At 39.8% G+C, this 23,513-nt stretch overlaps 1 protein-coding gene across 22 annotated transcripts in view; it reads right to left on the minus strand.

Annotated features, from left to right (window-relative positions):
* GRIP1 (glutamate receptor interacting protein 1) overlaps nucleotides 1-23,513 on the minus strand; it is a 342,494-nt gene that overhangs the window by 19,905 nt on the left and 299,076 nt on the right. For 8 of the 22 annotated variants that reach the window (XM_083574393.1, XM_083574404.1, XM_083574409.1 and 5 more), the window contains exons 8-16: nucleotides 16,934-17,081; nucleotides 15,884-16,053; nucleotides 12,433-12,588; nucleotides 11,479-11,631; nucleotides 7,432-7,618; nucleotides 6,727-6,872; nucleotides 5,275-5,355; nucleotides 1,568-1,637; nucleotides 1,181-1,326 (exon numbers count right to left, since the gene is read on the minus strand). In XM_083574393.1, the coding sequence (XP_083430519.1) occupies nucleotides 1,181-1,326; nucleotides 1,568-1,637; nucleotides 5,275-5,355; nucleotides 6,727-6,872; nucleotides 7,432-7,618; nucleotides 11,479-11,631; nucleotides 12,433-12,588; nucleotides 15,884-16,053; nucleotides 16,934-17,081 (1,257 nt within the window). Of the gene's footprint in view, nucleotides 1-1,171; nucleotides 1,327-1,567; nucleotides 1,638-5,274; nucleotides 5,356-6,726; nucleotides 6,873-7,431; nucleotides 7,619-11,478; nucleotides 11,632-12,432; nucleotides 12,589-15,883; nucleotides 16,054-16,933; nucleotides 17,082-23,513 lie in introns of all 22 variants that reach the window. The other 14 variants (XM_083574411.1, XM_083574408.1, XM_083574401.1 and 11 more) reach the window with 3 other exon arrangements.

Raw genomic sequence — 23,513 nt, forward strand, 5'->3', positions numbered from 1 at the left:
AATTTACTAAGCACACATAATAGATGAAGTGCATCTAGCAGACCTTAATTGGTAGTCATGTAGTTACACATAATTCGCCCTGTATTATAAAATAAATGTTTTTAATCTATGCAAAGTATTAATTTAGCCGCGAAATGAAGAAGCTGGCAAATATTAACTGCTTTAATTCACACTAAAATGTACATATCAGGCCTTGTAACCATCAGAAGACCCTGAGCAAGCATAGATTGGGATGGATCATAATAGTTATTGGACTGGAAATGAGCAGATACTAAAGGTCAGGGAATCAGGTGACACGGGCTTTAATTCAGGCTGACTTTGGGTGGTGATGAATTTGCCTTTTAGATTGAGAACCTGATGATAATATGGCAAGTGTTAAATAGCTTCAGTTGTTTTCTGCTTATGACGCTGCTACCTGGGAGCGCTAGGATCATCTTAATTAGTATTTATTAATATAATAATAATAATAATAATAATAATAATAATATACTGCTCTATACATGGGGGTCTCAGAAGGAAAATACTGATAGGAGTAAAGCGTAATTGTGGAAAGGGAACCATCTGTTTCCCCAACAAAACTTAAGGCTAAGAATGCCAAAATTGATGCTCTGGTCTCTTTCTGTGACTGAGAATCTAATAATTTTTATGTACGGTAACCAAAAAGAAGTGATATTAGAGTGAGTAAACAAGAGAACAAAATTTGCTCCAAATGTACATTTGTATGATGATTAAGCGTGTCTAATATTGTTGTGGAGGAGGGTATGGACTAGAGTATTAATTAAGTTATGGGGAAGTAAGATTTCATGCTTTGCCAGGAGTCCCAAAGAAACAGGCTACTCCTCTAAAACAGCTGGGCCAAAATCATGTCTGAAACTCTGGAGGGTGGGTGGGGTGACATTTCTGCTTTAAATACAGAAGTGGCACTGAAACAAGCATGCATGACTCTCTGCTGTGCCATAGTCCTATCATGGGCCAATGACGAATATTCTAATGTTGCATGCATCTTGGAAGTAAGTCATGGAATACAAAAATATCTGTATTGATATGGATAGCGCCTTTTCTCTGTATATTTAAAAATAATATTAAAGAACACCCACTGATTATACAGCAGAGATTGCATCTAACACAAATGGTTATAAATGTACATAAATAGGTTTTTAAGCCAGCTCACTGTGAATACCAGAGTTATCTTCATCTTTGCGAATCTTGAGCTTTACAAGGTCCTCGCAATGCTGCAGGATTTGAACTGCATCTTCCATGGAACAGTTGTCTAGTCGAATATTATCTATGGCGAGCAATTTATCACCTAGTTCTAATGTTCCAGTTCTGTTAACAAATGGGACACATTACAAAACTGATGACTTGTACATGCTGTCTAGACATCTATTCATGCAAATGATTTTATTTTTTAAATGAAATATTTTTTTAAAAAACACACAGTGGAGATTAAAAAACAACATTACTCCAGTGGAAGGATTTGCTTAATTTAGAAATATGGATCATTTAAAAACTTAGGGAGTATGAGAGTAACCAACATAACTTTTTTTTCTGACTTGAAAGCACTCACCTGTGTGCAACACTTCCCTTCTTAATATCTGAAATAACAAGAGGGTCTCCTGGTTTTCGACTAGATGGAGCTGAAATATGTAATACACACACAAATATGCATTTAAATTAATTCTCAAAACTCCATATAGCATATGCTAATCAATGTTAATGCTTTTATGTACAATATTTATTATACATGGATGTTTCCATGCTAGCAAATACTCCTAGTAATGCACATTTGTGGGGTGCAGTTATATGTTAAGCCTTTCATCCTGAAACATAACTGGTGTGCCTTATCAATATTGGTGTGGCACAGCGCTCATAGAAACAAAGTTTCATTCAAAACAGAATATTGAGCAATCTTTATGAACTCAGACCCCTCTATTTCTTAAACATGTATACAATTTGCTTCATTGATCATATCAGAGGTTACCATAAAAGCTTCATAATTCAGATGAACCTTGGAATTTAATTTTATTATATTACTGGGTGAGAGAAGAGAATATTGCAACAGTCCCACATTTCTGGGGTCTCCTTGCCACCTGAGGTTCAGCAAACCCTGTAATTATAGGTCTTTCAGAAAGCTCTGAAGATGCATCTGTTTTCCTTGCTCTTCCCTTGAAGGGTGCTTGTTGGATTGCTGGTTTCATCTTCTTTTTGGGTTTTAACATATTTGGGCTGATTGCTCTCGTATTGTTTAGTACTGGTTTGATTTATTAAATATGCTTTGCTGTGTCATATTTTATGCATAAGCCATCTTGAGAGGTCTTTTGCCCTAAAACACGGCCTAAAGTATTTTAAATAAACAAATAAAATAAAATAAAAATTCAGGCATCATGCTGTGCCAACAGCACAGTAGGGAGGGCATGCAATGATGTACTCTGTGCCCACATTGAAATAGACCTATGCAGCAATTGTGCTACAATTCATACTGCAAAAGGGTTGACTTTGAAATGGTATCCCTCATATTCTTGCTGCCCCATTCCTCCTATTGAAAGAACATAACCCAGCTTGCTATTTTAAAACATTTCCTGTTCTATCCCATCCTTGCATGCAGGATAGATCAATATCCCAATGGTTTACTCAGAAGTTAAGTCTTACTGCGTCAATGGAATTTGGTAAGAGCACATAGGGTTTCAATGTTTGACAAAAACAGTTCAGCGGTCTAGAGCTGCAGTGCTACAGCCGCATTTACCTGGGAGTAAAGTTCATTTTGGCCACATTCACACCATATACCTCAAGCACTAAGATACCACTTGAAACAGTCATGGCTTTCTCCCCCCTCCCCCCCAATAGAAAAATTCAGAGCTGTAGTTTGTTAAGGGTGCTGAGAGTTTTTGGAGATCCATATTCCCCTCTTAGAGTTGCAATGACTAAAGTGGTTTAACAATCAACCCCTCTTCATTGGGAACTCTGGAAATTGTAACACTCTGAAGGGAATGGGGGTCTTCTTGCAACTCTCAGCATCTTTAACAAACAGCTCCCAGAATTCTTTAGGGCAAGGTGCGACTACTTAAAGTGGTATAATAGTGTTTTAAATGTATGGTGCGAATGTTGCCTAAATGTAGTGGAACTTATTTCTGAGTAAACATGGCTGGAACTGAACTTTAAAAAACTCTTACTTCTTTCCTAATATTGTCAGAAAGATGGCTTTATACTTGTGATGTGACAAAGGTATCATGCCCTTTTAAACAGAATCTTAAGAAGAAGAAGAGTTTGGATTTGATATCCTGCTTTATCACTACCCAAAGGAGTCTCAAAGCAGCTAACATTTTCCTTTATCTTCCTCCCCCACAACAAACACTCTGTGAGGTGAGTGAGGCTGAGAGACTTCAGAGAAGTGTGACTAGTCCAAGGTCACCCAGCAGCTGCATGTGGAGGAGCAGGGAATCAAACCCGGTTCACCAGATTACAAGTCTACCGCTCTTAACCACTACACCACACTGGCTCTTAAGCTACATCAACTTCCTCCTACATGTAATGAATATGATCTTGCAAATACAGAAATGGGAAATGTTAAATCCTTGCAAAGACCCATTTGAGTCCATCCTCATGGCGGATATGAAGAACAGAACCTACGAGTCACCTTTCCCTTGAGATATAGAGTGCAGTATATGTCTACTTGTAGGAAACTATTATTTTGATATTTCATCAGCTCATTTATCTTTCTGGACATTTTTCAATGCCCTTTTTTTCAAAGTATTTGCGATGATAAAGTAGTTCGCGTTATAAAAATTGATCTCATAAAAATCTATACTGCATTCCTCAGTTTAAAAATCAATTGAGATGGCAAACAAATTAAACTTAACTGGAATTCCTTATACCTTTTAAAGGATGTTTTCCTAAGTATTCTTTGTTAAAAAACAACTCAGTTTTAAATATAATGGTGGTATGTATAGCATATTCTGTATCATATTGGGTACAAATAACTTCAGGGTTGCTTTTTTGTTTGTTTATTGTTTAATGAAAACCTGTATCCAAAACAGATCACTATTCTGTACTCTGCTGAAATTATAAATGGTAACATTGTTTTTAATTTCAGTGTATACAGTGCTTTTTTTCAGGGGGCACTCAAAAGTACGGCACCTCTTTTTTTTTTTTGTTAAAACGAATTACACTTACTGTAACAAGCTTACGGTGAATACTGGCACCTATTTTTCTAGAAAAAAAGCACTGAGTGTCTACTTGATAGTAGATCAATGGCTCAAACTTCAACCTCCTAAAAAAGGACTCCTTGCCACATGATGGAGTATAATGCTACTGCATTGAGCCCAGGACAACTGCACAAGAAAAAACATGCTACTCTCCTCATGTAACTGGGGCATCCCTCAGACCACCTCATAATTGGTACTTATCTGTGTTTTGAAACCTTCAAACCATAATGATGGAATCTGTCAGACTGCAAATTCTGAAGAGGATCAGTCATCCCATCTTATCCGCCTGAATTGGGTAAGTTAACAACTACCCTACTCTAAACTGCATTGGCTCACAAAGCAAGTGTCAAATGAAGAATTTCAGGATCGCTATAACCCATACCCAGTACATTTCAGCAGTACGATTTTAAAACTTTAAACAAGAAAAATGCTAGAATAAAGCAAAGTAAGGATGGAATAACAATCTTCCAATCTTCTCAAAGTTTAACAGAAAGCAAGAAATTAATTTAATACTGAATTTTAAGGGGGGATATAAAGACTCTGAAGTAATACAGATAGCGAATTTAAAATAGAAACCTTTATTTGCAAAGTTAATCTCATCTCAGCTGGGCAAAATGAGTACAAATTCAGATAAAGATTTTTTTTTCAGGAACCACAACATACAGATGAGCATTTTTTTTTTTAAAAAAGTATATAGCAGTCAAATAGAAGAATTTTCTTCTTCTTTCTCCCATTGTTCTGTATTTTTATCTATATTAATATCCTGTGTCTACAACTCTTTCTCTTGACAGACATAAGCCTGTAATTTCCTTCACATTTCATTCCTATCTAAAAACCTATTTCAGCTATAATTATCACTGAAGCTTCAGAGAATCTAATTTATACTAAATAAGTGATTTGGTTATGGGGTCTAGCTTGAACTTTTGGCTAATTTTAATTTGCTGGGTGGTCAAAAGCTCTGAAAGAGCAAAATAAAGTACAAAATACATCTGCAATAATTTTGTTACCAAACATTATATATTATCAGGATCATATATTTAAAAAAATATGACAAAAGTCTACTATTACTTACAGCTTATGGTGATGCCAAGCTCTACGTTATGCTTCTTTGGTAGTTTTACATGAAAAGTGCCACTACTTGGTATAACAGATTCTGTAATTAAAAGGGTTTTTTTCATTTATACTACATGCTGGGCTGAATCACATTCATTGCATTTTCATCATTCACACATTACCCGTTAATTAAAAATAATAGATAATATTGAGTCAAGGAAGTAAAGTAATTGTGGCTCATTTTAAAGTTCACAATTTTAAATTTTGCTGTGTATGCTACATACTGCCACTTCTTAAAGTGAAGGACCTATAAGTAGAAACAGGATCCTGAACATACAATAAAGCCGGTATCACAAGTGTGTGTGTGTGTGTGTGTGAGTGAGTGTGTGAGAGAGAGAGATCAACTATAAAACTATAGCAATGACTTAAGGATGTCCTGTAGACATCTACCAGTAAATAGAGACAGAATTCCTCCCAGCGAAAGCACATTTGACCATGCACAGATCCCCATAGGGTCAATGGAGCCCTCCTCCCTTCCTCTTTCCACTGTACATTCATCTCAGAGCATTTCCTGTGATCTAGAACTGGAGGCTACTTCCTGCCTCCCCATCAGTTTTCCAACCCAGCCCTTCAAAGTAAATTCTGGGCCAGGCCCCAGGTTGAGGACTCAGAGCTTAATGGGGAAACAGGAAGTGTACCAGCTTCCTGTTTCAGCAACTAGAGCAGCCTTTCTCAACCAGTGGATCCCCAGATGTTGTTGAACTACAACTCCCATCACCCCTAGCTAGCAAGGCCAGAGCTCAGGGATGATGGGAGTTGTAGTCCCACAACACCTGGGGACCCACAGGTTGAGAACCACTGAACTAGAGGCTGTACTGTGGTGTGCAAGTACAAAGAGGAAGGAGGGAGGGAAGAACAATTCAATTAATCCTATGACAATCCCTCCACACTCACATGTGTAACTCTGGGAGGGATTGTACCTAAAAACTCCAAGTCTCTTTTCAGTCAATGGGAGTTTCCTCATGAGAGCAGGTGTCATATGGGGATTAAGAGCAGGCCCCAAGCTTTGAAATGCACACCTTAGTTTAACTGTGTCAGTGTACAAAATTTGAATCTTTGTTTCCAAATTAAACATTATGTCCAAATCTTCAGCAACATACTGTGTCCCTAGAGCTTCTGTTTTGCACAACCGGCAAGTACCCATTTCCCCAAAGTCTGGTGCATTCTGTCTTTGAGCAATCAGTAGAATAAAACTGGCATATACAAAAATATGTGAGAAAGAGAAGATTGATTTCACATCTTAAATAATAGAATACTTGTCATTTCTGCCTGAGTTTTGAAATATTCAGTATGAATTAAAGATTGCAGAAAGAGATGGAGGTTGTATATGCATGTGTGATAGCAGCTTCAGATTCAAAAGTGAAGGGTTGAGCTTGCATACAAGTTAGAGAAAATACTTGATTATCCGTACCTGCAACATCAAATTCTATTTCCAAAGTGACCTTGCTGGTGATAGATGAGTCTCTAAGAAGCTGATTAGCTTCATCAAATGTGCTGTCTTCTGTCGGGATCCCATTTATAGCTAGTACTCTGTCTCCTATTTGTAGGGTGCCACACCTTGACACAAAAGAGAACAAATGAGCATTCAGACACAGGGGAGATCAAAGCCAAAATAAATGCACTTTTCAATAAAGGGTAATAGAACAAACCCAACTTTCTCAATATTGTAAGTCTAAATTTATTCTCATGATTTTATTATGAGCACACTTGAAATGTACCAGTTAAGAAATTAATAATCCAAAACTCTGGTGTTTTCAAGATTTGATCTCAGCTAAAACTAAGCAGAGATAGATGTACTTTCTGCCAATTTAGAATAAAAAATATCAAGGTCTTTGAACTAAGATTTAGAATTCCATTAGCAAAAAAATCTCTAATTAACATAGCTCCCAGCTGCCTGTCGGAAGTAATCGTCTAGATTAAGGCACCATTGCTTTTTGTTCTTCTCATACCTTATCAAGATTTTTTTTAAAAAAACCCTTATTGTCAGGACAGGAAATTCACTAGGTACCACCAATTTTCTATAATTTGCCTAAAACCTGAAAATAACTAGGCCAAAGCATCCAGAGATAAGTTCTCAGAAATAAAAGTTAGGAGCAATCATTTCAAAGCACCTCACCTTTCTGCTGGACTGTCAGCCTCAATATAGGAGATCAGAGGTGGAGATGACAAGGTCTCAGTAGCAAACACACTGCCCTGGAGCTGTATTCCAAATCCGACAATGGGGTCAGCTGTCAGCACTACTTCTGTAGTTTCTGTGTGGACAACCTGCCCAGCCAGGCCAACAGTGCTAGAAGCTAGTGACACTGTAAAACACATCAATGGCATTTAGAAAGACGCAACACAAATTAAAACAATTTCTGACACAAAACCCATCAATATATCAAGTACATCAAAGTGCATCAAAGAGCCAGCTGCACTGGCTCCCGGTGGAGTACAGGGTCAGATTCAAGGTGCTGGTTTTGACCTTTAAAGCCCTTCACACCCTAGGACCCTCGTACCTACGGGACCGTCTCTCCTGGTATGCCCCACGGAGGACCTTAAGGTCCATAAATAGCAACAACCTAGAGTTACTGGGCCCTAAGGAAGTTAGATTAGCCTCAACCAGAGCCAGGGCCTTCTCAACACTGGCTCTGGCCTGGTGGAACGCTCTGCCTCATGAGACCAGGGCCCTGCGGGATCTGATTTCTTTCCGCAGGGCCTGTAAGACAGAGTTGTTCCGCCTGGCTTTTGGCTTGGAGCCAATTTGATTCCCTCCCCCTCTTTCTTTTTTCTTTTTCCTTTCTCCTCCTGTGATGAGGCTGCATTTTAAAATTTTAATGTTTCAATATTTTAATGTTGTATTATTATTATTATTATTATTATTATTATTATTATTTATAAATGATTTCTATCTCAAAAACTATTTATTAGGATCAACACAGTGAGCAATATTTAAATATATTTTTTCCATACTGTTTTTCCATATTGTTGACAATCGAAGTTTAATCTAGTTATTCACTGAACGATACATTTCTTCTGTAATCAAAGAAATAACTGCTATGTAATGGACCATCTGGAACTGTTGCCAAATGACGATACGGTTTATTTAAAAACCCTTTTACTTCATACACAGGCACAAAGAAGGGAGCAGAAGGCACTTTGATCTAGCTAGGGCGTCTATCAGTAGAGTAAGAAGGAAGGTAATCCACAACAGACCTTGGGAAATGAACATATATCAACTGAATTTTGAACATTCTCCAGTCATTATGCATAATCCCCAACAGACCTGGGGGAATCTTGACTGCATTTTGTACATTCTCTGGGCAATATGCACATTCTGTAGTCAGTATGGACAGTCTTAGAAACACTTTTTTTCTATTTCCTTTACAAAAGTGTGCACAAACACACCCACCACCTAGGGCTGCTTCTGGCTTCTGTACAATTCCCATGAGGATTATGTGCACATTCTCCATGAGACCTGGTGAATGTGCACAGTGGCTGGTTGTTATGCACATTAACCACCAACTTGCATTCCCCTTAATATATAGACACTAATGCTTGCCCAAGGCCAGTAATAAGCTACAATACACGAGGTATGAAGAACATACTTTAAACATTAAAAACTAAGAGTTTTAAAAATAATAATAAAGGAAAACAAACCAAGCCAAAACAAGTTTAATAAACAGAATGACAGTGTGGGGTATCTTTAAGTTTTATGGCTGTATGTTTGAAAAAAGCTACATAAGTAATGCAGCCACTGCAAACTTCTGTTAATAAAATGTTTATGGTTCCCTACACCACCAGAGTTTATTGCCAGGCATTTGGGAAGATCACATTAGGTATGCAGACTTTTCTACACAAAGGGCAATGAAAACTTTATAGCATCCTTCAGTCATACATATTCTAGACTCTTCCAAGGCAGATACATTCATTAAAACTTGCATTTTAAAATGTCTTGTTAGTAACTTGTTAGTACATCAAACCTTGAAAGTGCTACAGAAAGAAAGAGGGTATGTGCAACAGATACTGTGTGTTTGCGTATAAGTAACTATTTGCCAAATAATACATTAGGTTCTATAACAAGCTTCCACACTTCTGCTAGATGATGAAAACAGCTGGCTATTTGTTTTGATATTTCCAGTTAAGAAGAGGAGCTCATAGACAAGCTAAACTTGTTGCCTTGGGTTGAAGGAGATGAAGTGTTAAATGTAAGCAGAAAACAACTCTTCTTATGTGTGGATTTTTAAGTATGGAAAATCTTATTGTCGGGACTTTGCTAATTGGTGGCTTCCCCCCTCCTCACCCCCCAACATGTAATTGATACAATAATGGTACATTAGTGGCAGATTTATATCAGAGCATCCACACATCCGTCTGCTTTATTAGTGTTCTGCAATGCTCCTCCCATGTTAGCCACAAACCTTTGTTGTTTAGGGGAGCATTCTTGTGCTAACGCACAAAAAAGTGAGAGGAAAACAAATCCCAGAATATTTGTGGCAGCAAACTGTTAGAGGTATCGGTTGGTTGCTCGAGAGCAATCAGGCAATATGCTTCAATAATCTGTTTTAAAGCTTTCTTATTGATGATAAAAACCTTTAGAATGCAGAGCTCCTCTATTCCGTGTCTTGCTCGTTCACTGGCAGAATCTGAGAGTGGGCGGTCCTTAAACCTTCCCCAGCAGAGTAGTTTCTTGACGCCCAGTCTGCGCCTCCCCTCTCTGCGCGGAAGCCTACTGCGCAAGGAAGGCGTGGGTAACGGGGGACCTCTCTCCTCCCCACTTTGCCCAGGCAAGGGGTCCTGGCACTGCCTCACCTCCTCCGAGCCCTGCATCTCCTCTCCACTAGAGGCGTAGCTACCTTCCTCCGCTGAGGAAGTGCTGCTTCCCACGATCTTTGGGGGCTCTCTGTAATCCATCCGGCTTTTCCCCTCTCCCCCCTGAGCCGATGGCAGTTCCTTGACACAAACATTACAGGATTTTTAGCAAGGAACTACAGAGCGTGCACCTACTGCAAACAAAGCAATACGACTGCTCCAGAACCCTTACAGGCACAAATGGTCCCGAAAGTATGATCATGTATAACCACCCCGATAACATCATGAGCACAAATCATGATGAATGCTCAATAAAAAAGACATCTGGAAGGGCCCTAAGTGTTTTCTCAAGCATTTATTGCTTCCTTCCACCAACAAATAAACAAATAAGAGAACTGGAGAAAGCTTTTAGGGAAAATTTGTTTTCTATGTTTTAATCAACTGCTCATTTTTACAACAGACACAATTAATTCCTGTGTGACACATCAGTTTTCCGTGAAAGGAGGCAAACAATTTCTAACCATGCCTATTTAATATTAGCAATAATACAAAAAACGTGTTTTGCAATGACTGGTGCATTAATGTGCGTAAGAAATATGTGAAAAGGGCTGTTATTGTTAATTTGAGCAAAGTAACCCCTTTACAGCATGGATTTGAATCAAGGAGTTTCAGAAAATATTCCTTGTAGCCTGTTGACTGGTTCACCCTAACAGCAACAAAAGATCAATGCACTAACAAAATAACTAGGCATAGTCAGTTAGCTTGGACCATAGCTTGAAAAGTAATATGAATAACTTACAAATTAAGTTGGGTCAGGATTCTGTTAAGGGCAAAATTCAGTGGAATATCCTACCACCTACAGCAAGTGAAAACATTATGCTGACACTGTGCTCAGACATCAGGGTGCCTTTACTACCAACTCAACAGAGATCATTCTATCTATAGTCCTGACAGTCACCTGCCACATCTTATAGCTCAAGAAGAAGGAAATTTGTTTCGTTAAAAGTTGGTCTACTTCAAAGAATACTGTGTGATAGGACTTCATTTTTAAATCCTAGATTTTGCATTCTGGTAAACACTGGGTTTTAAACCTGTTGCCACACTGAAACAATACCCAGATTATGACTTGTAGATGCAGAACACACAATTAGATCATAGAGGGCAGAAGAAACCAAACCTCTTTGGTTTGGGATATGGTGATGGAAGTACAGCATGTGGTCAAACACTAACTTTTGTCCTGCTGTAAAGCATCCTCTCTCACGGTGGCTCCTAACAGATCTGAATTTCAATGTGCTTTCATGTCATTTGTCAGATGCATTTAACAGCCCTGGCTTCATTATACATAAAAAAAAACCCCCTTATGGTCACCTACATGAGCTTTTGAAGTCCTTCTTCTTCATCCTTCTTCTCATCATGGTGCCACGTGGACTGGTAGAGTAGAGACTGCGAGGTAAAGTTCCCATGTTCAGGGAACTCAGACTGTATGCGCTCATGGAGGCCGGAGAGAAGGACGAAGATACGAGTGCTGTTGAAAGAAAGGGAATCACTTGGCACCAGGTGCTCTGAAATAGGGAGCCGGGGAATTGCATGCCCGCTATTGGCTGTTAGAAATCTAGACCCTGGTATGGCTCACGAGAACGGTTTGTGTGCATACAGTAACAAAACCACAAACTATATTAAAAAAAAAGAGGCTGTGTAGCACATTCAGGGTCAGGTGAACCATACAAAACACCTGTTTGTTATAACAAACACACCATGTGCAGTCCTATTATGATACTTCCATCCAAGTATATAAGCAGCTCTTAATGAATGCCACTAACGTCAACCATTTTGTAGTTCAAAGTCAGCTGAATTCATTGTAAGTTGATCAAATGCTTAGATAAAAGCACCACAACAGGGTTACAGACACAGCTATGTGAATTAATGCACATTTAACGAAGTGAGTCTAGCAATGCATTCTTTGGAAAAGGTGATTTCTGACATTGGCCTTGAATTGGAAAAGGTTGCATTCTCTTATAAGGTACCAAACTGAGTTTTGTAAACCTTTTGGGTTATCACGTATTTCCCCCTTCTTTCTAAAGACCGGTTAAGTTAAGGCAGGGGAGGGAAAAAATGATGTCAGAAATAACCTCACATGATTGTGAGAAATCATGAGACGTTGCAAATTAATGAAAGATTTCAAAGAATGAAAATGGGGGTGGGGAGAATGAGAGGAAGAGGGTGAGGTAGAGTAAATGATGATGATGACGATAATAATAATAATAATAATAATAATAATAATAATAATAATAATGATGTCAGGAGGAAAAAAAGCATGGAACATTACGAAGGCTTTTTGGAGGTGATGTTTTCTGGCATTTCAAAGCTGGCATCCTGCAATGGTCAGGGTGGTAGGTATTATAATGGTGATAGGTGAAAGTGCTGCTGTGGCTGTTGGCATAGGGATTCCATGTGAGTTGCCTGTTGCTCCTTTGAACCTTCGCTGCCCACCATGAAGGGATGAGAAGAAATAAAAAACAAACAAACAAAAAGGACCAGAGAAGAGGGAAAGGTAACTGGATTACATAAATTTAAAAAGGAATAGAAATAAAAGCAACCTGAAAAGAAAAAGAACACTGTTGCCTCCCCTCCCGCCTCCCCGGTAGTGAGATAACGCTAGAATTTATCTCAGGGATGGTGACCAGTCATAGACTCAGAACTAATGGGTTTCGTGCCTCTCTCTTTTTTTTTTAAGTGATCAGTATTCAATCAGTTTTTAATCTGCCTCTGCCCTTAGCTGCTATGATTAAACACTTAAGAGAACCCATTTGAGTCAACATCACCAGGATGCATGATCTACAATTAGTAATTAAGTTCTGAAAATATCCACCCATTTAAAAGAACTTGTATATATATATAAAAATTAAAAATAAAACAAGGGACCATATATCAAGAGACCATGCACTATAATTCAGTGTGTTTCACATGTCAGTCATTTCAATTTACTGCTTTGACATTTTAATTTTACCGGCATTCATCAGTGGCACTATATTATCCTGGACAACGAACTCCGAAGCATCAGCACAAAAATTCCATTTAGGGGACTTTATTTAATAAAAACAAAGCAGAAATCTAAAGTCATCATTTATTGTTCTGATGCGTGGTTTTCAGACAGTTTTTGCCCACTGCAATAAAGGCGCATGGTTCCTGATCCTAGTTAGTTTTGTGTCAGCTACACCTTAAACAAATATTAAAGGGGGGGGGAAAAGAACCTGTCAATTTACTACAGTCAGAAAATGATAACTGGTCTTATAACATTTCAAACTATATCAACTGAAACTTGCAGCATAGCATATTCAACTCTAAGCAAAATAAAAAACTTCATCAGTGAATTTATGACAGAGGGTTAAGGGAATAATCTTTTCAGACCTTTTGTTTTGCAAATTTCATTCTTGGGGTACTGCACTTGGGATAAAGCTTTAATATTTGGGCAGTAACAATATATATATAATACATATAACCCTATATAAAGCTAATGAGAATTCTATTATGAAAAGAAATAGGTAAGAAAAGGGATAAAAATGAGGAAAATCTAGAGTTATAAACTAAAAATTAGTCAACTACCGGTAATTAAAATGTCTTCTGCCGCAAACGTGAAATATTATGTTAGAGCTAAAGGTTCCCTTCCCTTCAGTGATTTTAAAAGCAGGGATCCACCTGCTTAATTCTTCCTGCTATTTTATACGGAGGGCTTTTACTAAGGAGATTCACATTATGCGAAGTACACGTGGGGTTTGCCATACAAGGTTAAAGAATGGAGTGCTCCAGTTCAGAATTTACATGCTCTGTTTCAGGATGCTATTGCATTTCCACCACTACTTCTATTTTTGCCTGCTGGTGCACACATCCCAAAATCAGCATTCTGTGCTCACTATGCGCAATCAGCCCTCAATATCCTGTTTTGGGGATTTCCTCCTCAATATTTTTTTTGCAGCTTTGTAAATCTTGGGGTTCCCCCCAAATCTGCTCATACCTTCTTCTTGGTGTGGATTGTGCCGTTTTGGTCCATGCTCTTAGCACATAGAAGGGGTGGAGAACTTTATGGTCCCTTGGCTGCTATCAGACTACAACTCCCAACACTGGCTGGAGCTGAAGGGAGTTGAATCTGACAACATCTGAAGGGCCAGTTTCCCCAATTCCTGATATAGAGGCTCAGCAAACCTTCCTGGAGATCAGACTTTAAAACTATCAAGCTGAGACGTTGCACTGGCAATTCTGCAACAGGGGAGTGGAAGAAACATGATGTTTCTACAGAGCACACATAGAATGAATGGCAAGGGAGCCCTTATATATCTTGCAGTGCAACATGACACTGTTGAAGTGCTGGGGCAGCCAAACGTTCCAAATGGAGTGAGGCATGCTTTTCCCTGTGCAATGAAAGCATGGCTGCCTTGGCCTGCAGCCTTAATGGAGTATGAAGATATGTGAACCAAAGAATGCCATCACATGTAACATTTTCTTCTCCCCCATTGAACTATCTCTTTGTGGAGCACGCCTGTGCCTATTGAGAGTGGTTAGTTAGCCGTATTATGCTCTGCCCTCAAGCTCTCTCTTTATTAAGGTATTAACACATACATTATCACTGCCCTTGGCAATAAAATATGCCATTAATTCTTAATAGTCCAGCATGGATAACCCATCACTCTGTCTGCTACTGATTTAGAAAAATATATAATTTTCCTTGAGCAAATTTAATTCTGGCCTCTTCCAGTAAACCAAGTGCATAATAATACAATCCTGAATAGGTGTAGATTGTATGAAATAAGACTTCTTAAAGCATGATGCTGAATTTAAAAAACAGGCGGCATTCTGCACTCAGAATATAGTCATACCTTGGAAGTCAAATGGAATCCGTTCCAGAAGTCCATTCGACTTCCAAAACGTTCGAAAACCATAGCATGGCTTCTGATTGGCTGAACGAAGCTCCTGCAGCTAATCAGAAGCCGCAGAAGCCCTGTTGGATGTTCAGCTTCCAAAAATAGTTTGCAAACTGGAACAGTCACTTCCGGGTTTGCGGCATTTGGGAGCCAAAATGTTCGAGAACCAAGCTGTTCGAAAACCAAGGTACGACTGTACTGTTTATTAATCAATTCTTTTTATAGATGAAGGTAAACAATGGGTTCTGTATGTTGCAAAGCGCATCCCTTTTCTTTGTAGCCAACTATGAAGTCCAAGGTAAAGCAAAAACCACACGCACACAGATTTTAGAATTGTAGGAGCATAGGAATATAGCAAGCTGTCTTATACTGAGTCACCATTTGGTCCATCTGGCCTAGGATTATCCACACTATCTGATAGCTGCCAAGAGTTTCAGTTGGGGAGCCTTTTCCAGCCCAACTAGAAATACCAGGGATTAAACCTAGGCCCTTTTGCACGGAAGGCAGATGTTCTTACCACTGAGCTACGGTTCTTTCTTCTCTTGTCTCACAGAAGTTAAGGGCAGGTTCCCAACTGACTCTTAAAATGCATTTGATTTCAAATAAATCTGACTTAGATTTCACCAAGTCTATCTTAAGCATTAAATTCAAAGAGTAGTTCTGAGTAAACTTGATCAGAATTTGGCTAAAGAACTTAAAAAGCACACTTGAAATTGAGGTTTTAAGAGCAGAAGACCAAAGAAACAACAACAACAACAAACCCACTTAAAATTTCTGTAACATCAACTTTCAAGAGTTCTTCCATAGGAAGAAGCAAGGAGAAAAGGATGGCGTTAAATGTAGAACTTCAAGTCTTCCTACCGTGTTCTGGTCCCTTAAGAGCCAGCCTTGTCTGATGATGAGGAAGAATCTCTAGCTTGACATTGTCAGAAGTATTAGCCAAAAACTGTGTCGCTTCTGCCAATGTACAGTATTCCATGCTGGTGCCATCAATGGAGAGAATATGATCTCCTACATGTAATGCGCCACATCTGTGGAAGAAAATGCAGCACACTGTGATCTTTCCTTGGAGAACAAGGATTCGCTTCTTTTCAAATGGATAAATAGCTTCTTCTTTTTATTCTGCTTTTTTTAAATTAGAGAAAATTATCTGTAAAAGACTCGTCAAACCTTTACTGCAAATCTTTAAAATGATTGGAAGATTAGATTGCATTATTAATTAGGTTATAGTTGTAATGTTCTGCCAAAAACCAATGCAGGGAGATAGCCAAGTCATCACTCACGGGACTTAGAACAAGCAGTAGAATAAGTGGGAGCTGCTTAGCTGATGGAGGCTACCCCCTTTACATAAGTGCCAAAAAGTTCATAATTTAATGAGTTATTTGAGAGTTATATAGGGCTGCCATACATCCAGATTTTCCTGGATATGTTGTCTTTTTAAGAGGTAAAATCACCATCTGGGTGGATTTTTAAAATATTGCAAAATGTCCAGATGATGATGATGATGATGATTATTCTTCCTTTTTTTGTAGTGTCTCCTGGAGGCTACCAGGCCCGACATGGCCTTCCTGGGATGCAAGCAGAACTCTACTCATGCAATGAAGTGCTCCTGCCCCTGCTTCCTCACTCCAGCCCCTAAAGGCAAGATGGCATGAGAAGTGGCAAGGAGGAAATTGGCATAAACTGGATGCATGAGTGGAAGTGTCTTTCCATTTACAGAGGGCACCTTTGGATCCAAGCTACTGTGTTTCTTTGTCTTGCCTATAATTTTTGCTGTAATCCACAAGCTATGCAGGACCCTTCTAACTGCCCTAATTGCTTCTCAGAGTGCTAGACTCTGCTGCTTGATTATATTGTCAGATGGAAACCAGGTGGGTTACATACCATGGAGAACTCTCCTGCTGCACTCACCTGTCTGCAATACTTGCAGATTTTATTTTGTCTATGATGATCACTTGTTTGCTACAGCACATCGAGGTAGATAGTGCAACTCCCAGAGCGGAACCAGCAGTTTTGGCCACTTCGACAAGCAGCGGCCCAGAAGCTGTTGCTACCGAATCTGTAAAAAGCAAAGGTTATTGTGGGAGATCACACAGGGTCCTTGGAAGTTTAACGGTCTATTGATCCCTGCGCCACCACTGTGCTCGCTTCCCCGCTGCCACCAACCTGTTACTCTCGGGTAAAACACTGAGTCCAGCCAGTTGTTAAAAGTAAACCAAAAAGAAAGTTTATTTTACAAACATTAACAAGTTTATGGTTTCTCAGATAATATTCCTGTCAGTATCTTAACTTTAGTTTCTTTACCAGCCTATACCTTCCTAATACCTTCTGACTGATTATCTCTACTGTTTGACTGACTCCTCTTAACAAATTCTCTCACTCTCTCACACCAGACTAGCCCAACCCACAGACTTACCTTCCCTGTCTCTTCTAACTCCAGACTGTCTTCTCAACCACCCTAACTCTAACACACTCCCCCCCAAACCCCCTGTACTTAAACCTTATACACAATTAACTCCGCCCCTTGGGTTCCCATTGGTTAGTCATTTTACAATTAGTTAACCCTTTCCTTATGAACCCAGTATGATGTCACACACCTAGGAGGGCAAACGCCACAGTTATCCTTAAGATGGCATCTTTCTTTCGTCTTAAAGTTATTGATTAACCAATTTATCAAAACGGGGTTTACAAAACAAAATGTTTATGTGCGTTTCCCCCCACCAGAAGTTCCCAGGAAAATATTTTGGTACTCTGTGTCAGGCTGAATTTGAGTTTGGAACTTGATGTCTTAAAAAATGTTGACTTCAGCACCAGGAATGAGGGCAGGGAAGCATGAATGATATTTGCTCCACTGAGGTTTGCATTTATAGTAGTCTCAGTCTTCTTGTGTAATGCTGCACTCAGATACCAGTCTCACTACATCTTACTGAGCAATTAGTCTTGAAGCATTCAACCTGAGGAGGTAGCAATCAGCACAATCTGTGCCATATTGCCTGTTTTGGTCTGTGCTGCTTCTTCTGATCATGTTACACCCCGGTGTGCTGTTTGGGCTAGCAGCAATAAGCATACAGAATTGCACAGGATCTGAGAAGTGCAGGATGCTGAATTAGCACAACTGACAGTCACAATGCCATCTGTCTGGCATCCCTAGATAGGCAGCTGTTACAAGCAATTCAACTTAAGGGAACCCTACACATTATGCTATTTACACTTCCCCGCCCTCTTTAAAGCGCTTACTTAAATTAGCCAGAGACAGTTTCCTGTCAAAATTGTGCCCACTGGCTGCTATTTGTCCCTGCAGGTGTGCAGCTGTATCTCTGCCCGCCCATGTTATCCTTGCCTGCCTTTCCCCACAGCTGCTCTTTATCACATAGTTCTGTAATTTAAGGTAACCATATATTTCATGTAACATCTATTTGGGACCTAAACTTTGCTTGGAATTTGATTTTGAGAGTCACGGGTGCTACCCAAACGTGTTCCCCAAGAGTGGCTGGGGAAACTCAGCCAGATGGGCGGGGTATAAATAATAAATTATTATTATTATTATTTCATTTCATTACTAACAACAAATGACATTCCTACCCACGCCATGTCTTTGTTTGGACCCATGAACCTAAATCTAGCACCAAGAGTTTGCATAGAGGAGACTTGCAAGAAAGCTGAACAAAGCGAGTCTTCAGATTTCAAGTGGAGGGAGGAGGAGGGTGAGAGGCCACACTTGGAATTTTTAATAACTCCAGAAACTGAGGGGAAAATGCTGGAAAAGGGGCTTGGGGACTAGCAGAATAGAGGCAGAGCGAGCCAACGAGGATAAAACAGCAATGTAAGAAGGCACAATACGAGGTAAGTATATTTAAAAGACCCGAGGAGAGAGAAAAGAATGGGAGCAAATGGCGATCTGGCTGCACTCAACTAAGGAAGGAGCAAACTGAATCCTGGAAGTCCTGTATTGCGTGTCGAGGTCCCCCAAGCCACCCCTAAATAATTCACAATTCACACATAATTTTTGTTTAAGGTTTTTGGCATAATTTTGGCCACAACTTTATTAAAATACATAAATATGAGTGGTTGCTTAGGCATTGGTTATGACTATCTGTCCCCACGCCCAGGGACAGAACTGACTTCTGGATTCCAGCGAAAGCCAGTGAGGGAAAACAATATTGGGGAGAGCATGGAGCCGGGCACCAGATCCTCATCCCCCCCGCATGCTCCCCGGGGCTTGCGTGGCCCTAAGCCCCATTCAGGGGTAAGGACGAAAGAATGGAAAGCCCCTGGATTCCTTTAATGGAATTCCCTTGCAGCAGCAGCATTGGAGGGGCAGGAACTTACCCCTCCACCAACCAATTTTTTAACCAATGCCTAACCACAACCTAACAAGTTGTGACAATTTGCTACGCAGTAGGCAAAAACCAAATGGCACCAGCCAAACAGCCAAATGGACAAAATTCCTACCAGGCCCCCAAAAGCAGACGACCCCATGACAGGCACAGCAAGGTCAATGCAATAGCCCTAGATTAGGGAGGGTGGGCGGGTGATCTGATGCACGCAGCAAAAGAGCCCAGTCAGTGCTGCGTGACTTGATTTTATAACCTTTGGTCTGTCCCCCTAAATGGCAACACCAAAATTTGCCCAGTAACCCAATCGCCCAATCACTGTAGATGGTCATCCATACTAACCTGCCCAGCAACAGAGGGGTGGCCTGTTCAGACCCCACCGCAACATGTTCTCTCTATGAAGGAGAACACGCTTTCCAAAATGTTGCTGCCTGCCTTTGACCTCAAGGCCCATTCTGCTGAGTTTTCATTGTAGGCAGGTCCATGCAGAGGCAGGGGGCAGCAGAGTACATTTGTCCTGGGCCTTGGAGGGCTAAGCAGGTAGGGGCCCCCCACCAGGGACCGGCTGCTTTTTTGTTTGAGTTTATAACTTTATTCTAACAAGGTTCCTGCCTCAGGCAAGCTCTGTAAAGGCCTAATTGCAGGAATGGGAAAGCAAATAGGAACACGGATATCCTGCCACGCAGCAAGGTTACCACTTTTGCAGGAAGGTCTCCCTCCATTTGTTACATTTAGACCGTCTAAGTCCTATTAGATAAGTCCTATTATAATGGTGCACCAGGAACCCAAATCAAGCAGACCAGGTGAGCAAGCGCTGCCACCAAATTAGAGAAAGCAGAAGTCAAGTAATGGAGTGCGGGTCAAGGAAGCAAAACTAAATACGAGAAAGAGAGATCAGAAGATGATAATCAAGTGCATCTCCCCCGACAGAGACAGATTAGTTTATCATATGCAAGTAAAAAAGCATGAGTATGAAAAATGAACCATACAGATATGAATTATTCATGAGCAAAAGATGTTTCAGTCATTAAGATATTTACACCATGACTAAAGCACTTACACACTATGTTGATTTATCGGTTATGTAATTACATAAGATATGCTGATGAATGTTTGCACGGAAAACACTCCTAGATTTTTATTTCGTTAATAAGTTCCCCCACTTTTGAACATTGCATCTCAATCAGGACACAAGACTTTGATTAAAGCCTCCCAGAGGTACTGAGATTACCTTCGGCATGCTAATAACAACCTTGCCTTATTCAGCTAAACAACAGGGCACTTTCCCTCCTTATCACAAACATAAGAAGGGGGGGGAGATATTGTTAACATCTCACTCACGCAGTGTGGCATACAGATTTGGTTTGTAAGAATCCAAACAGAATGAGGCACCTCCTAACCCTTTCAAATGCTCTCAGAATATTATGTTGGTTCTCTGTGTTTAAGAAGGAGGTGGCTGTCAAAACACATTTATATAAGTGATCATAGTTGAATACAATAATCTATAAAACTATATTTAATAGAGAGGATGGGGGCACAGGGAAGAGACAGCAAAGCTCATTCAGAGCAGCTGTTACCATTGCCCATGGCAACTAGAGTTATTCTACCTGTTATTTAGAAAGCTGATGTATTTCCTATTGCTAGCATGAATAGCAGATGAGTCATTCTTGTTGATTATAATCCAGCAAGTACAGGAATAAGAGTGTTTGCACAAAATGTGTACTAGATTATATGAGACTGTGGAACAATGTAGATCAGGAGTAGTCTTTCAGGGAGTGTTTTTTAATTAAAAAAACTACAATTCCCATCATTCTCTACTGTATGCCATGCTGGTTGGGGCTGATGGGAGTTGTAGTCCAAAACATATGGTTGGCTACCTCTGATCTAGATCACTTATCAGAAGGTTTGTAAAATCACCAACCATTTGATGGGAATGTTGGTATTAATAGGGAATAGTCTATAGGCTAAATGTGGGAAACCTTTGTTACTTAGCAAAATGTTGCTGGAATACAATTCCCACCATCCCCATGCTAGCTGGGGCTGATGGGAGTTGGAGTCCATCAACGTCTGGAGGATCATAGGTTTCCCACCCCTACTATAGACCTTCCCACAATCCCATTTCTAGACTGGCTGTGGCTTCTCTGGATTACAACTACTGAAATATCTAAGAGGGAAATCCAAGATGTGACTATTTCACCTGTTTAAAACTCATGTTTTCAAAGTTATTTGCTTTAGTTAATTATAAAACAAAACATCTCTTGCCTTTTTAATGTTGACTTTTAAGAGCAAATAAAATCAGATACAAGTAGAAAGCACTACATTGTAACGTGACTAGTATAGATAAAGAAGACTGTTGTAAATGAATTATGCTTTCAACAGATAGGTTTCAAAAGGATGTGAATCATGGATGGAGAACAAAGCCACAAAAACGAACATTCCTACAATCATTATCTGCTTTCAGGTGCAATCAATGGAAACTCAAAATTAAAGTGTTCTATATATATCATCCAGGAGCATGCTGAAATAATGGATTAAGAATGACAAAACTTTTGTTTGAGCCAAGTGTCTGAAGGACCACCATTAATAAATTATAATTCTAAAACCAATGCTTAATCACATGCCAATAAAATGATAAAATATACATTTTTAATGCAGTGCTGGAGCTCAAGTTGGCCTATAAATCATATAAGCAATTGATTTGGGTGCCTATATCCTTAATATAAGATCAGTGGTTAGGATAAGACATTCTGCACATGCTCAAAGGTCCTCTCCTTTCTACTAGCTTATCAGTGTTCCAACCATGGCAGAAAAACTCCTGCATTCATATTTACCCTGATTCATATTCATTTTTGCCCAACAAGTACATTTTAGCTAGGAGTAAATGAAACAGATACAGTGGTACCTTGGGTTACAAAAGCTTTGGGTTACAAACACTTCAGGTTACCAACACCGCTAACCCAGAGGTAGTTGCTCTGGGTTGCGAACTTTGCCCCAGGATGAGAACAGAAATCTTGCACCGGCAGTGCGGCAGCAGCGGGAGGCCCCATTAGCAAAAGTGCGCCTCAGGTTAAGAATGGTTTTGGGTTAAGAACGGACCTCTGGAATGAATTAAGTTCATAACCTGAGGTACCACTGTAGTCACATACATAGAAACCCTATGTACTTGTATATTTTCACCACAATCTTTGGCAAAACGAATCGATTCACTTTTCAGCTGAGGTGCAACCAAGTTGATAAGGATGCTGTGTAACTTCTGTATAGAACATGAGACGTTTCGGCTGCTTCAGAGCAGGAAACTGGACAAATTCCATGATTCTAAAATACAGTGGTACCTCGGGTTAAGTACTTAATTCGTTCTGGAGGTCCATTCTTAACCTGAAACTGTTCTTAACCTGAAGCACCACTTTAGCTAATGGGGCCTTCTGCTACTGCTGTGCCGCCGGAGCACGATTTCTGTTCTCATCCTGAAGCAAAGTTCTTAACCCAAGGTACTATTTCTGGGTTAGCAGAGTCTGTAACCTGAGGCGTATGTAACCTGAAGCGTAAGTAACCCAAGGTACCATTGTAAACCTGTGAATGGGGCAGTGCCAAATGATCTTGATGGACAGACTTATCTGCTAAACCATAAACCAACATATTTTGGATTTCTCTAAAGGCTCACTGCAGAAGGAAGCTAAGAGTAGATACTTTCCCCCATTCTCTACTCCCCCAGTTTCCCCCCAAAAGGCACACCTGCTCTTTCCTCATCAACCTTTTGCTATACAAGATGCAAATTCCTTCCTAATCTGTCTTGCATTAGCGGTTTAACCTTTTGAGAGTGACAACTTGTGCTATGCCACAATATACCAACAAGAGCCTGCACTTTCTGTGTTGCTAGGCCGCATTCGAGTGGTCCTTCATGCAAATGCACTTACTTTAATCATCATATAATTTTTACTAGCCTAGCCTGAATGCCAAGTAGATAAATCAGTGAAGCCTGGTTTTTCCTTATCTCTACAGAGACAACACCTTTTTAATGTAACAATGTCTACTATACAGTTAGAAGTATATTTTTTCTAATGCGAAAAACTGACAAGAAGTTTGCATGTCTCTGAATACTCTTTCCTTAACTAAGCTACATCACTGCAGTGGAATATGGTTAATACACATTTACATAT

Source organism: Podarcis filfolensis, assembly GCF_964270895.1.
Source record: "Podarcis filfolensis genome assembly, chromosome: 10".
In the NCBI taxonomy this organism is placed as follows: Eukaryota; Metazoa; Chordata; class Lepidosauria; order Squamata; family Lacertidae; genus Podarcis; species Podarcis filfolensis.